General features: G+C 53.7%; 1 protein-coding gene across 12 annotated transcripts in view; it reads right to left on the bottom strand.

The window, feature by feature from the left end:
* Window positions 1-1,112: 1,112 nt before the first annotated feature.
* PPP1R12B (protein phosphatase 1 regulatory subunit 12B) overlaps window positions 1,113-15,299 on the bottom strand; it is a 214,731-nt gene continuing 200,544 nt past the window's right edge. For 7 of the 12 annotated variants that reach the window (XM_008268574.5, XM_008268575.5, XM_008268577.5 and 4 more), the window contains 2 exons: window positions 13,147-13,327; window positions 1,113-7,924 (listed from right to left, as the gene is read on the bottom strand). In XM_008268574.5, the coding sequence (XP_008266796.3) occupies window positions 13,193-13,327 (135 nt within the window). In that variant the 3' untranslated portion in view covers window positions 1,113-7,924; window positions 13,147-13,192. The remainder of the gene's footprint in view (window positions 7,925-13,146; window positions 13,328-15,299) is intronic. The other 5 variants (XM_008268576.5, XM_051820463.3, XM_002717594.6 and 2 more) reach the window with 1 other exon arrangement.

Below are 15,299 nucleotides of genomic sequence, written 5' to 3'. Positions count from 1 at the left end.
GACAAGAGAATCTCGATGAAGTCCTCAGAATTTTTAAGAGAGTCTGGCAGCACTGCCTGTAAGGCCAGGAAAGGGTTAAAGCCCTGAGCTCCCACCCCTGCGTGGAAGCTGGGCCAGCCCTGACTTTTGGCGTCCACCAGCAAGCCCTCTGCTCCGCTGTCAGGGCCAGGTGCGTGAGGAACAGTGAAGGCAAGACTGGGACAGGGCCCACAGGAGCCGGCAGGCAAGGGCCTGGGTCCTCCAACATGTGTCCCCAGGGCAGGCTGGGGGCCTGGGTGACCGCCAGGTGATCCTGTGTGTGCAGACCTCGCTGTAGCCAGTGCGAGACACAGCCGCGCTGCTCTGCCTGTGTCTTGGGCCTCGGGACAGGTCTGAACTCTTCAACCATGACATCATGTGTGTTTGTTCTGCCGATGCTTGGGCTCCCAACAGCTGGGTGACAGCAGGGGAAAAGAATCTTCCCTCCCAACCTCCCTCCAAGTCAGTTTCTGGGGATTTCCGCTTGGCACAAAGCACGGCGCTGGGCAGAGCTTGCTGATGGGTAAACCAGACCCCAGCCTCCCGGGGCAGACCTGGCCACCCCCCTACACCCCCTGCCAGCAGGCCTGGCAGCTTCTGCCTGGCTACGACCCCTGTGCTTTGAGCCTGGATTTCACCTCCAGCTCACCCCGTCAGCCACATCTGGAGTCTGGGACTGCACAGTGGTTTGGAATCCAGCGTGACCTTTTAACAAAGACGGGTGTGCAGCAGGGGACTTGGGGTCATGCCGGGAGACCTCCATGTGCCCACGTCCCACAGTGCGTGAGCGCCACCCACGTGGGCTCAGCGTGGGTCATTCAGCCCACACTTGTGGTCACTTGGAACTGGGAGCCGGGCTGTCTTCTTAGGGTTTTTTGGAATGCACTCCATCTGGGGCACGCCCTGGTGCTCCCAGACAGTCCCAGACAGCCACTGCTGGTCACTGTCCCGGGGGAGCAACCTCTGGGGGACAGGAGTTGTAGGAGCTGGTGGGCAAGGCCCCCCAGTGGTCACAGTGACCACGTGAAATCGGAAGAAGTTGCCTAGATTTGAGATTCTGTAAACCCCACTTCTTGAACTGTGGAGACGCAACACAAAGTTAAAACACAGTTTTATTTACTCATTTATAAATACTGTTGTGTTTACAGGCATCATATAGATGTGAATATTATTATTCTCAAAATTTCAAACACAGAATACTTAATACTATATAATAACAACCGATAAAACAAATCATTCATCTCAGGGTTGAAAGGCCACTCAAAATTGCATAAAAATACATTCAGTTCACAAAGCGAGTCTGGCTTCCCCTCCCTGAACACCCCACCCCACCCCGGCCCAGGTGTATTTACAGTGGGCTAAAGTCAATCCATACAACTCAGCCGAAAAACAGTTCCCTCTGGTGCTTCACCTGTGGTGGGGGCAAGGCGAGGGCGGAAGGGTGGAGTGAGCAAAGACGCAAGACGCCACCGCAGAGGTGGGAGAGGCATGGGGGCACCAGCGTGGTTTTCTGCACCTGACCAAGGTCAGGGCAGAGGCAAGAATGAAGGGAGGGAAACCATTTGGGTAGGGCCTGAAAGACGGTTTGTACCCCCCCAAGAAGAGGGATGCAAAGGAGAAACGTATTTCTGTGTGCTTTTCGTGGAAGCCATGGCCCAGCCGGGGGGGGGGGGGCAGCAGGCGGCAGGCCCGACCTGTTGAGGGCTCCAGGACTCTGGCTAGAGGAGGGGGTAGTTGGGACTGCTGCATCCCCCAGAGCCCTCCCGTGCCCCTGCAGCCCTATACCTTGCCCCTCTTGCCCAGTGAACAAACTGGAATCTTCTAGGTTCCAGCAGAGTGGGAGAGAACAAGCCAGGGCAGACACATTGAAGGGAGAGCGGAACAGGTCCTGGCCCTGGCGTGTCCCTTGTTCAGTACTGCACTCTGCCCCCCAGCTCTGGTTCTGGGAGAACGTCAGAGGCTCCCCCCCCCCCCAAGTGCTTCCCCTGCAGTGCAGCAGTGGGTGAGCTGCGCTGCCGGGGCACCGACACACCGCTCAGCTGTGTGCTGAAGACACACTTCTGCCTTACCAGCAGACAAGGACGGCAGAGCAGACAGTGCGCGCCATGACCTCCCTGGCCAGTGACAGAGGAGTCCCAGAGGCCTAAGGCCTCGTCTCGGAGCGGCCATCGGCCCAGCCTGGAGCCCTGGACGTGAGAGCAGGGGTGGGGGCAGCTGCTGGGGGGTGAGGCTCTGCCAGGGCTCTCGTCTGGCTCAGGGGAACCCTCCTTTCCGAAGCACCATGAGCTGCTAGTGAGGGAAGCCAGGAGGAAGGCAGGGGGAGCCAGGAGGGAAAGGACGGCCGTGTTTATCTTGGAAGGACATAAGAGCAGCCTGATGTCACCTCCGGGGCCACCCAAGAAAGCTTTATTGGAAGCATTAGAGGAAAACTTAGAGAAGAAACAACAGAAAACATCACTCTGGCAGATCACCCGTCCAAAATGATAAGCAAAGCACTGGGAAGAGCTCAGGGAAAAGCCCTCCCAGGGAGTGGGAGGCAGAGCACAGATCTGAATTACAGAACAGTGCACGTGGAACAATCTGGCTTCTGAGTTCCCATTTCTAACCAAGAAGAGGCAAGCCCTAGGGCCTGGTGCTGAGGTGACGGGGTGAAGCTGGGACCGCGATGCCGACATCCCATACTACAGCACCGGTTCAGATCCCAGCTCCTCTGCTTCTGATCCAGCTTCCTGCAGATGTGCCTGGGCCAAGTGCTTGGGCCCCTGCCACCCATGAGAGGCCAGGATGAAGTTCCTGGCTTTTGGCTTTGGCCAGACCCAGACCTCCGTGTTAGGGCATTTGGAGAGTAAGCTGGTGGATGGAAGATCTCTCTCTCACTTTGCCTTTAAAAAAAAACAAAAAAACAAAACAAAACAACAACAAAAAAAACCACCTACGGCAGACCTAATTTGGAAAGCTCTGGGCTGGCAGATGGGCATGGGCACACAGGCTAGAAGCACCAATGATCCCCAAATCGTTAAACTTCGTAGGTCCAGCCAGAGCACGCATGGGTGGTACTACCTTCAGACACACCCCCTTCTTACTCAGCTCTTCCCAAGGAGGGGCTTCCTGGCCTGGGCGGCCAGCCCTCCACCACGTCCCAGCGATGTGCCCGCCACTGCAGACGGGCTGTTCAGAGACCACCTCACTCCCCAGCAGCTGTGCCAATGGCAGTTCCTGTGCTGCCACGAAGTTGATCTATTTCCAATCTGATCAGGGCCTAAGCGATCAATAGCTGTCCCCGACAGGGTCTCCTGCTCCTGAGCAGTGTCCATACCCATTAGGGAAGCTGATTAAAATCTCCACTCAGCAGGAGGCTGAGCGCGAAGTCACCCGTGACACAGAACTCATCCCCACATGCCGAAGCTTGCCTCTGGGAGACCCCTTCCACCTCCGTCCTGCTCTCCACTCCAAGCCCCACCCTCCACCCTCCTCTCACCACGGAATGCAGCCGCCTCCACTCCGCTCACGTGGGCCCTGGCTTGCCATGCTCACTGCTCCGGCACCTCCTCTGCATGCCTGCTCTGCACACAGCCATCTCGAGCAGCACCAGGGCCTCCTGTTTCCAGAGGAGGAGGTCTTCACTCGGGAATCCTCTGGCTGCTGGGGCAGGGGCGGGGGTAGTTCAAGACTGGGCCCGCGGATGCTAAGCAGAAATGCAATTAGCCTGCTGCTTGGGTGGGAGGAGCCTGGGCAGATCATATCGGAGAAAGCTGAGGGCTCTACTTCCTATTAAAACAGTTTGTCCGAAGGCTGCGTGCAACAAATTGCTTTCCACCCATTTCCCCCTCTGCAGGTTTTAATATTCTCAGCAAGCCATTAGGCAGGAGAGCAATCTCTACACCATTCAGTTATCCTCAGTACTGAATTCACTTTCCACCAAGGCTGGGAAGCCAACCTTGACATGCTGACGTTGAACAGTTTGCAGAAGAAAACACGAGTTTTTGTTCTTTTTTTTTTTTTTTCTTAGATAAGAAAGAGAACTCTAAGAGATGTCCTGATCTTCCTAAGAAATGAGTAAGTCACAGAACTGTAGGCCACGGGGACTCGACGGATCATGGTGCCCGGGTCACGTGCTGACAAGACCAGGCCCCGGCAGCCTGATGTCCTGACTGCTAGGGCCTTGTCCCGTCACAATGCCACACTCTGCCCTCAGAGCTGTTTGCTAGTGGGTCAGAGGAACTCACATCCTTTGAGGGGCTGGAACCTGCCTTCCAAATCAGGGTGGTGCCCCAGATGTGCAGTTATAACGGGGCCCAGTGCAGGCCCCTCCAAGACCCTGGGGAGAACCCCAGGGCTCCTGCGGGGCTGCCCCAGAGTTTAGTGCTGGTTGGGCAGTACTGGGAAGACTCAGAGCAGCCTGGAAGCCGATCAGCTGGCGACACTTGGGGCAGTTCTCCCTGCTGCAGCCTGCTCCGCTCAGCCCGCCCACCTCCAGCCTCAGGACAGCCCCCGCCCAGGGGGTCAGAGCCGGACACTGGCTGTCTCTGAGGGGACAGAGTCTGCCTGTAGCCAGGAAAGATTGCCAAGCGGCCAGAAGTGCACGGCTTTCAAAGCTGCTGCTTCCCTCATCTCGAGCTCAAATAAATAAATGTCCCTGGTGGAGAAACAGCCAGCAGTTCACACAGTCGTGAGGGCAGGGAGAGTGGGTGGAATGTTCCCAGAGATCTGAAACCCCCGCAGTGGCTGCCCAGAGGAATCAATGCAGCTGGGTCTCCTTAAACACGGGGTGGTGCCCAGAGGAATCAATGCAGCTGGGTCTCCTTAAACACGGGGTGGGGCTGGGGTGGAGACCAAGGAAGGGCCAGGAAAGCAGTAGCACATCCTGCAACCAGACAGAAAGCGACAGGAGCTACTCAAGGGAGACTGGCCCAGCAGGCAAAGTAGTGCCGGGGTACGCCGAGGCTGGCTACGCCCAAGGTCATGACCCTTGCACTAGAGGCTGGCATGGGGCTGGGGTCACCACTCCCTGGTGCTATCTGGAGCAGGATGAGTAGCTCTCGAGAGATAAAGGCGAACTTTAGCCAGAGCTCCTCTGGAATGGCCAAAGGCATGGCTTGGACATTGAGAAATTCCAAATTAGTGAAGACACAGGGTATGTCGCTCTGCTGAGCCAACTCGTGCCCCCACTCCACAGGCAGCTCACCTCCGACTAAGTGACAGACCTGAGCCCTGGGCTGCCTGAGCTACCTGGTGCCCCCGAGAACTGAGACCAGCAGGTGAGGACGGGAAGCTCAAGGCCACTGTGGAGACCAGCAGGAGGCAACTGGCCAGGCAGCACGAGAGAAAGGCACCTGCTGACTGCCGACACCCAGAGAGACAGTGGCAACTAGGAGCCCTGTGACTACTGCCCATGGCACTTCCAGTCAATATGGCTGTGCTTTATTCTCTGGAGAGAGACCAGAATTCAGTTTGTCTGTCTGGAAAAAAAAAAAAAAACAAAACAAAGAAAAACAAAACCCCAATTCATTGCATAAGAGAAAGTTACCTAGAAGGGTTTACATTTTCATTAGTCCCTGGCTGTAGAATCCGGTCCCCCTGAGATGAAAAAGCTGAACATTTCTCGTCACAGGGACTTTCTGATAAGAGGCTGCCGTGACATGAAGGCCGTGAGGCAGCAGGGGCGGAGCCCAGCCTGAGAGCTGTGCGAACTCCTCTGACCCCTGCCAGGCACGCACAGCCCTGAGGGGACTGCCTGGAAGAGGGTCGAAATGTTCCCCTGGCAACCCTTTCTCCTGCGAGGGCAGCGGTGCTCTCCCCAGAAGCCACCGGGAACCCCTGTGGTTTTCCTCTCCCTAGAAAGAGAAGGGAGATGCTTGCTGCGGAAGATACGAAGTTCCTCACTCTAATTTAGCGTTCCCTGAGACTGAGCAGCGGTGCGCCCATGATGACAGCGTTCCAAGGTTGGAGTAGCTTTTCTGGGAACATGGCTGGAGACGGAAGAGAGACTTTTATATGCTCTGAACAGGGGGTTTTATCAGAGGAGCCCCAGCTCCTATTCTGAAACTGGGATCTTGAACTAGAGCCTTGGGTTTGGAGAGCACGTGACACTTCGCAGGTCTCAGGGGACTACACTATTTTCAGGAGAGAAAGGGACAGGCAGAGGTAGTGTATGCTGAGAGCCCAGTCACTCAGCACCAGATGTCCTGGCAACCCTACAGTGAGGAGGACTTAACTGACCAGTGTATTCAAAATGATTCCAGGGGTAAAACTCCTACAAAAAGCAAATACTTTACATACTAATACTGGACCACCAAGGACAAATGGATTGGTTTTGTGCTGGACTAATGGTGCATCCTGGGCTGTTTTAAAAGGCTGCTCTTTTCCAGGGGAGGGTGGGGGGGTGGGACGTGGGATGTGGGGTAATGCAAAGGCCCAGGGAAACACCAGCTTGCAGTCAGGTTAAGCACAGCCCGCACACTGCACACCTCAGGGCTGTCAAGGCGGAGAGCTCCAGAGCGCAGACGCGGACCCCAGCAGGAATCCACAGAAGGCTCTGCTCCTGGCACGGGAAACTGACCACTGGCCAACCTGTGGGGAGCAGACGCCCAGCCCCTGGAGGGCCTGACCACAGGGGTCCCTGGCATGCAATAATGGAAAGTTGGACCAATGGTGTCTGGGCCTTCCACTTGAAAATTCCATGCCTGTCACGGCTTGAAAGTACCTCATCCCTTTAAACTTCTAGTAAGTTGTCATTTCTCCTCTTAGCTTCCAAGCAAGCAAATGTCTCTCCTAAATCTAGTCACCAGAAGTAATCCAGTTCCCCACATTCTCACAGCACAGTGGCGGCTCTCGTCTTCGTCACCATATGCCACGTGAGCTCGGATGCTCTGCCCTCAGCACGCGTGGCTCCCCGCCCGCCCCACTCGCCGGCCATCTGCAGACCCTGCCTGCCTCTCTGCCTCCGCAGTGACTTTGTTTCCCATCGGGAGCGGGTGCCAGAGTGAACAGAGGGAAGCAGGGCAGAAGCAGGCACTCGGAGCCCAGACTGCTAATGCAGAAAGTCACTCTGTAGGGAGAAAAAGGACAGTGGGTTGACAGGAGGCTGTGGGTCTGGCGCTTAGGGAGAGGGCTGGTGGTGCCGCCACCATGGCCCCAGAATGGCGATCTTCCAGTCTCCATAGCAGTGCTTTTCCACGGTGGCCCCAGACAACTGAGGTCAGGAGCTGTTCTGGCTTTTACACCAGTGGATGGGGGAAGAGGTGGGAGAAAGAATAACTGGATAGGAAGGAAAGGAAGTGGGGTTAAGATTAGTTTGGGACTTTACTGGGCTGTGGATAGAAAAAAATAAACATGAGTCGGTTCCTGAGAGTGAGGGGCAGAGAGCCTCAGTGCAGAGTGGTTCTGGCCTCGGATGCGCACAGCAGCGCGGCCTGAGGCTGTCTGCTGGCCCACTCAGCGTCCTGCTGCAGGGCCCACCCACGGCAGGGGATGCCGTGTCAGCACAAAGGCTGTGGGCTACTCGTCTGGACCAGATCCAGTGTGTACAAGGAGCGCAGCAGCAGGAGGCTGGGGGTCCACAGCTGAGCCTGCTGCACCCCCCAAGGCCTCCTCCAGATGGCTTGAATGGTCAGGATCATGCTTCAATTAAAACTCATAAAACCCAAGTGGGGGTGTGGGAGGAGAGGGCAAGGGGGTGCAGAGAGAATGTACAGTGCAGAGGAGGTGACGGAAGCGGGTCAGGAGGAAGTGTCCTTCCACCAGAATGCTCACTTCCTTTGGCTGGAAGAGAGGGGTGTGCAGCAGGGCGGGCCCTCCCCTCCTACATCCGCAGCCTAGTCTACTTGGACAGTTTGCTGATGACTCTGATGAGGGCACCGTTTTCATCTTTCAGCCTCTGGTTGTCGGATTTCAGCTCTGTTAACACCTGCAGGGCGGCAGAAAGAGGTGTGTGAGAGCCTGGGCGATGCCTCCTCCGCCCCTCCCGAGCAGGCCCTCGCCCGGCACATGTCGCGGCCCCTCTCCCAGTGAGGCTGCACCCCTGGATCTGCCTACCTACTGAGGCGGTAATGTTCATATTCAGGGAGACTGCACCACCTGTCCTCTGAGCTGGTGTGGTTAGCAGTGGTATCTTATTTCTTTGTATGCAATCTTCACATTCTACTCTGTGTACCCTTTCATTCTACTGAGTCAGTAACGATTTTCAACTGCTCCTGTCCTTGAACTCACCTCGAGCCGATGATGGCTGGTGAAGGAATTCAGACAGAGGCGAGGAGGGTGTGGTCAAACAAGAGTCAGAGGAGGACACAGCCTCACACCCCCCCAAACACAAGAACGCGGCTCGGGGGCACAAGGTGACCTATGGGTCCTCCTCCTGGGCCTTCAGTGGAGAGAATCCACTAAGATGATCACTGGGCATATTACACATATCCACTCTCAACCACCAAACCAGGGAGCTTACAGATAGGGTCACAGAGCTACAGCACAGTGACCACCAGGCGTATTTAATTCTGCCCAAAGCTCCCTTACAGGCCTTATCAGCAGTTTTAGGGGATGGTGTTATAATTCTAGGAAACAGACACTTGTAGGGGAAAGGGAGGAGTGGATATTCAATTCTATCAGCTCTGCCATCTTGGAACATTACACACAGTGTTGTCCAACTTGTTGAGCGAGGGAAAAATAACAGCTTCAAGCTCTAGCCTGGATGTCTAAGTTGCTATTATGTGGTCAGGCACTTGGACAAGTACGCTGAGCCTCTGAAAAACCCTAATGGGATGTTGATAAGGGGACACGTGTGGGCCCTGCTGGTATCGAGAGAGGTTAGGGTAGCAGGCAAGTTCACCTTCACCAGGAAGGCTACAGAAACCTGTGTCTGTGTCTGATTCATACAGACGTCCTTTGATTAATTGCTCATTTAAACCTATAAGAACCCAAGGGCTGGCTCTGTGGTGTAGATGGTAAAACTGCTGCCTACAGTGCTGGCATCCCATATGGGCAATGGTTCTAGTCCTATCTGCTTCACTTCCAATCCAGCTCTCTTCTATAGCCAGGGAAAGCAGTAGAAGATGGTCCAAGTCTTGGGCCCTTGTATATGCATGGGAGACCTGAAAGAAACTCCTGGATCCTGGCTTCAGTGTGGCCCAGCTCTGGCCATTATGGCTATTTGAGGAGTGAACCAGCAGATAGAAGATCTCTCTCTCTCTCTCTCTCTCTCTCTCTCTCTCTCTGCCACTCTGTAACTCTGCCTTTTGATAAGTAAATAAATCTTTAACAAAATGAATGAATGAACCTACAGGACTATAGCAGGCCAGGTCCCCAGCAAAGGGTGCCCTAGGCTGACAGGTTATGATGAATCCTGCTGAGTTCTAGTTCTGGCTTAGGGGATCTAATTGTACCCTTAGGAATATAATCTTTGCTTCCTCAATCTCCCAAGGAAGATGCAGGCTAAATTATGCAAATGTGCATGTGTGCATGCATCACAGACACACAAAGAATCTGCATCAAAGTAAGATATCATTGACTCTGTAAGTGGAAGGCACCACGCCACAGGGTCTCCCTGGTGACCTGAGAGTCTGTGTGATACAGTTGTTACTCTTATCTCTACAGTTGAGGCAAGGAAGAACTTTGTAACTAGTCCAAAGCACCCAGCTATTAAATGGCAAAGCTAACACTGATCCCAGGTGTGCGAGTCCAAAGTTCATTTTCATGACAAGTTGGGTGGGGTGGAAAACAAAACCAAAAACTGTCATAGCCCCAAAACTGGAATTTCAGCATCGCCTTTGTCATCAATGATCTGTATTACTTGATGCAAACCACTTGACTTCTCTGTGTTCCTATTTCTGCACCTATAAAGAACAATGATGCCTGTGCTGTCCCCTCTAGGGCAGGGACTAGGTGAGGCCCCTGGGAGGGGCGACATGTGGAAAGGTCCCGACATGGGCGATGCGCTTTGCTGAGTCAAGGACCCCCTACCGCTGTGAGGGCTCCTCTGCGCAGGAAAGGCAGGCCAGGGAGCTACAGCCCTGACGGAGACAACCTCCACTCATCTCAGTGCTTTGCCCTTGCCTCTCCTCCCTCCAGCTCACTCCAGGAGCCCTGGCTCAGTCTCACACGCCTCTCTCCCACCAGCCTTGCCGACGGGAACTGAGTGCTCAGAACCTCATTGCATTGGATCTTCAGAAAACGTCAGCCCAGGTGTCCTCTGATGCGCCGCTTTCCCATTGCTCTCTGCTGCCCTGTCCTGGGTACCAGGGGGTCTCGGAGAGCCATACCCCCGTAACAGGGCTCCACAGAGGGGAAGACGCTTTGTACAGCAATGGGTTACATCTCACTGCTTAGCAGCTCATCAGATCAGAACCGAGCTGGGCTTTTCTATAAATGTACAAATAGCTTGTTGAGCTTTGGTGATTCATTTCCACATTAAGAACTCAATTCCTTGGGGGAAAAAATACTGGAAGGCAGTTTTGCAGCTGCAGCATGCTACAGCGAACATCTGAAGGGAGCGTCAAAAAGTGCAAGGAGTGGAAAGCAGGAATCAAGGGGGAACGGCCTCACGGACTTCTCTCGCAAAAGCCAGAGGCGGAGAAGAACGTGTAGGTGATATTCCTCTGGAGTGAAAGAACTATTAAACAAGACCACATGTGAAAGCCTGAACAGGTGTGAGGTTTTACAAAGCTTTATCGTTTCGACTCTCTGACCTCAGCTTCTTAATGCCTAAATTTGCAACTTACTGCAGTTCGATGTTAAGATACTCTGGACAAGTAAAACGAAGCACACATTCTCTCGCACACTAATTCTCAGAGCCATTGATGAGAAATGTATTAAAGACGAGGAAGTGGGGTGTGGCAGCCTCAGGGAGAAACCAGGGCAAGGCTAGTTGTAGGGAGAGAGACTCAGAGTGATCCTGCCTGAGCTGCTATGTTTAAAGCCACACGGGGAGTGGGGAGAGCATCCTCCTGTTTGGTTGTTAAGGGGCTTGCACGACACGCTGAGGCAAGATGGTTTCTCTAAGGGCTTATCAAGGAGAGAAAAAGGCAGGGCAAAATGTCTTGACCGTGCAGCCAGTTTGGCTTAGTTATCTCATCTCTGCACAGAGTCTCTGCGGGAAGTGCTGCACTCTGCTTTCCGAGCAGACACAAGGACGACAACGCATAAACAGAGCGCACGGCTCAGTCCAACAAAGCTTTACTCTCAGAACCGACACGGGAAATTCATATCACTGTCATGTGTCTTGAAATCTTTTGATTTCCTGTTTGGCTGCTTGTATGGCTCATGGCTGCACTGGTGGGCCACAGTGTGCTGACCCGGGCTGTAGGAGATGAAGCACCAGCAACGGCTCTCTTGATGGAGGGAGAATCTTCTGACAGATAAGGGGCTCTTTGGAAGCTGAACTTGCCAGGGAAGTTCAAGTGCAGAGAAGCAGAGCGCGTGCTCCGCCCCAGCTGCAATGCAGGGAGCGCCCTGTGCGCTTAACAAGCGGCTGCAACTCTGTGCCAAGTATGCAGACAGCTTATATCTTGACAGCAGCACAGAGCTCGGCTCAGGAGACGACTGACGTATTGCTCTGAATTTTGGTTCCACCACTTACTGTCTGTCTGGGTGACCTTGGGCAAGTTCCTTGGCTGGTGACTCAGTTTTTCCTAAGTGCAGTGACTATTCTGGGGAGTGCATGAGAAAAACAATAAAAAGCACTCAGCAGAGGCTTTGATAAATGACAGCTGTTATCATCATTAATAAGATCAGATCTAGTTTTGTCTCATTCCTGCACTGTCTTGGAACAAAGAAATTAGAGATAATTGGGACTTTTTGGAGGGTCCCTCATTCGCCCATGTCAAATTTTCCAGGAATCCTGATGCTTGTTTCAAAGCGTGGGCTTGGATGGGACAGCGGCCACTCACTGCTGGGCTGTGGCAGCACTTCCCTCCAGGCTGCTTCTCGCCTGTGACAGCATCTGCGGCAGGGTACTAGCTCAGCCCTGTGGTAATCTGGGTGCTTCAGCTCCAGTGGAAATTAGTTGTCAGCTACTGACCCTGAAGGCAAAAGCAAATAGGCAGAGGAAAGAACAGGCCCTGGTCAGGACTAATTAGATTGTGGCTGAAAATTAAAAACTCAATTTAGAGCCGTGGTGACCCCATCACACTGCCTTGGGATGGAAAGCAAGTTCTCTATGAGCTTGTCTCTCAGATCAATAGCCAGGAAAAGGCTCCAGTTTGGAAAACACAATTTTTGGTGTTCAACTGAAGATCAGTCTTTGCTCCCTGCTCTACTGCCGGCCACCCCCTTTGCAAAGCCAGACCCATTCAGGAAGGCCTGACCAAGGGAGGGCCTCATTTCTGTCGTGTGCAGGCTGCCTCACAGCCCACACGCTGAGGCAGGGAGGGACACACCCTCAGGTCCAAGCCTTGTGACAGGGATGTGAGAAACGCCTCCTGAGGAAGGAAGAGATGGCAAGACTGTCGCAGAAGGAGACAAAGAACGCCTGCCTATCTAGACTATTTTGCTGCTGGAGAGCCTGAACCAGAGTAACTCCAGTTTCAGTTCCAGTCCTTTCCACCCACAACACTGTCACGTGCAGGGACCGAGTTCTTTCTGGTGTCTAATGGGCTGTGGCCCTGACCCTGGTTGTTGAATGAAAAGGAGGGTTTTGAAAAAAATACTGATGCATGGGTTTCAACCCAGACCACTGATTCTTTGGGGGTGGGCCCAAGCACTGGCATATACTGAAAAGTTCCAGGATTTTTCCAACAGGAGCCATGGTTGAGAGCGCCTGCCCTTGGTTACCTCAGACCCAACCCGTTGCTCCAGAGAAATTGCTGTTGACAGAGAAAAGCTCTATCTCAGTGTGGCAATGATCCCACCAAACAAATGTGTGAATGTGCCTATGCAAGCCTGTGTGTGTACCTCTCTGTAGCCCCACGAGCAAATCCACATGCAGCCTCCAGAGGAAGAGAGGCAACCTGGTGATCTTACCAATGCACCGCTAGCTCGGGTAGTCCGCCCACCGCCCATCACCTCCCTCAACCTAGGCTGTGACGTCCCCTCCCATGGTCGCTGTCCTGGCTCCTCCCATCTCCAGTGGCCTGCACGCAGAGGCTCTGAAGGAGGGTCCGAGCACAGAGCTGCTGCGACCAACAACAAGAGTGAACCTGCCTGGAGCAGTGGAGGAGGGAAGTGAGGTGGAGAGGAGGGGCAAGAGCTAGAGCTCCTGGGTGTCCGAGGACTCGATGGACTCCGAGAGTCTGGCCACCACTCGGGTCAGGGCCCTGTTCTCAGCCTGCAGCTGCTCGTTCATCTGCTTCAAGGTTTGAATCTGTTTTAGCTGGTGGAGGTTCTGCAGAGTGAGACATGGAGGGGATAGACAGGACAAAGGGAGACAAGACAGACCAGAGGAGAAAAAAGTAGGACAAAGAAATCACGTGACTTTCAGTTTTTGTTTTTAGTTTGCATGCAAGAAAGGAAATGAGAAAGGCAGGAGTAATGAGAGCAAATGGAGGGAGTGGGGTGGAGGCGGCAGCAAGGAAGGGAGAGCTGTGCCTGTGACTGGCCGGGGTCTCGTGTGCTGAACGTCGGCCCTGTGAATACCACCACCAGGCGCTCAGAAAGCACATCTCTTTCCTGCTGAGGACCGCAGCCCCGCGTGGCGTGGGCCTCCTGAACCCAGCTCACATGGCCGAGCCGCCGCCCCAAGGGCCTTTCTCCATCAGCACTCAAGTTGTGTTCCCAAATCCAGCTGCTGCCCATTCCTCGCTCCCTGCTTCTCTGCTTCTCCTCTTCTCCTATACCCATCCCCCTGCTCCTTTCTTGTTTCCTGTCTGGGTATTCTCTCATCTCATTTAATTTTTAAAAGCAAAATGATGTAAGAGCCTGTGATTTCTGCGTTTTCTGTATGCGGCAGGTGATTTTATGAATCACCACGCTCACAGTGAACGGGGCTGTTCCAGTTCACGCAGAGCCTGGAGCTGCTTAAAGGTGTGTTCACCAACAGACGCATACTGAAAGCTGGCGAGGTCACAAGTGTCCAGCGACAGCGGGACTGGCTGACCACCATGCTCGTCAGCCATACTACCTGTCAGTGTTGCAGACGGCACGGAGTGACCAGCTCCCAGTCAGTCTTCCCAGTGCCCTCTTTACCACAGGCTCTCTGCTCTGCTTCTGTCCTTCCTGCATGGTCAACTGCATTGACCTGAAATCGAGACCGTCGGCTCTCTGGGAGGAGGGAGATGATTCTGTTACGCGAATGTGGTTTCACAGATGAGGGTGGGCAATCCTGGGGGTTAAAATGACTGCAGGAAGGTCGCCAGGTATCAGAGAAAAGCCTCTCATACCCACATAATGAAAAGGACAGATATGAAATATTAATGAATTTATAGTTGTTTGGGGGTGAAGAAGCAAGGAAATGAAAGCTAGAATGAAGTGGGAAAGAAACAGTGAAAAGGCCAACAAGCAGAGACAGGCCGCTGCACGCGCCCTCCCTGGTCCATGGAAGCAGCTCGGCCACGGAGAGGACGGAGGAGAGACGGGGGTGCAGTGCGCGGAAAGGTTTAACAAGGTGGGCAAGGAACAAATTTAAGAACTGATGGAAAGTCCCTGACTCTCAGTCTTCTGTGGTGTTGATATTGGACCAAGGCTTTCAGCACAGCCATTGTTGTTACACAAAGTGGTCCTTGCCTCCCAGGGAAAACTATCAAAGACATGAACTATGAAAGTGATTCATCTAACATGTAGAGTTCAAGCAGATTGAATCTGAATTTGGACGTTATCAGCACGAGAGGCAGGAAACAATCTGGTGGAATATTCTATAGGAAGCAGTATTAAAACCAAGGCATGGCAAGAAGATAGGAGAGCAGGGCCTGGCACACGGCGGGCAACAGGGCTGAAGGGCAGGGTTGGCTGGTGGTATTTCTAGAGTAAGCAAAATGAAAAGTCCAGGATCAACCAGAAGGGGACGGACTGCTGGGCCCCCCACATGCAGGGCCTGGGAAAGGAAGGGGAGAAGGTCTGGCAAGGAGGCTGATGCTGAATGGAGGATGCAGTCGAAAAAAAAAACCAAGTCTGATGTGGGCACATCCCAGACCAAGTGCAGGCCCAGCACAGCGCACACAGACATGCACACCTGGTGGAAGCTGGCACATAATCCTACTGCAATCCAGGGTCTGGGTGTTCTCCTGGGGAGAATTCATAAAGACTTACCTTTCCCAGCAGGGGCTAGGACGGCCCAACCCATCTTACAGAGCCCCACATACACCTGGGTGAGCCCATCTCATAGCTCCCATCTCACCTGGCCTTTGTGTTTGGAGTTGGAA

This window comes from Oryctolagus cuniculus, chromosome 13, assembly GCF_051225735.1.
Source record: "Oryctolagus cuniculus isolate XC-2025 breed Fujian yellow rabbit chromosome 13, ASM5122573v1, whole genome shotgun sequence".
NCBI classification, from domain to species: Eukaryota; Metazoa; Chordata; class Mammalia; order Lagomorpha; family Leporidae; genus Oryctolagus; species Oryctolagus cuniculus.
The sequence above is the reverse complement of the archived record's forward strand: the minus strand, read 5'-3'. Positions and strand labels throughout refer to the sequence as shown.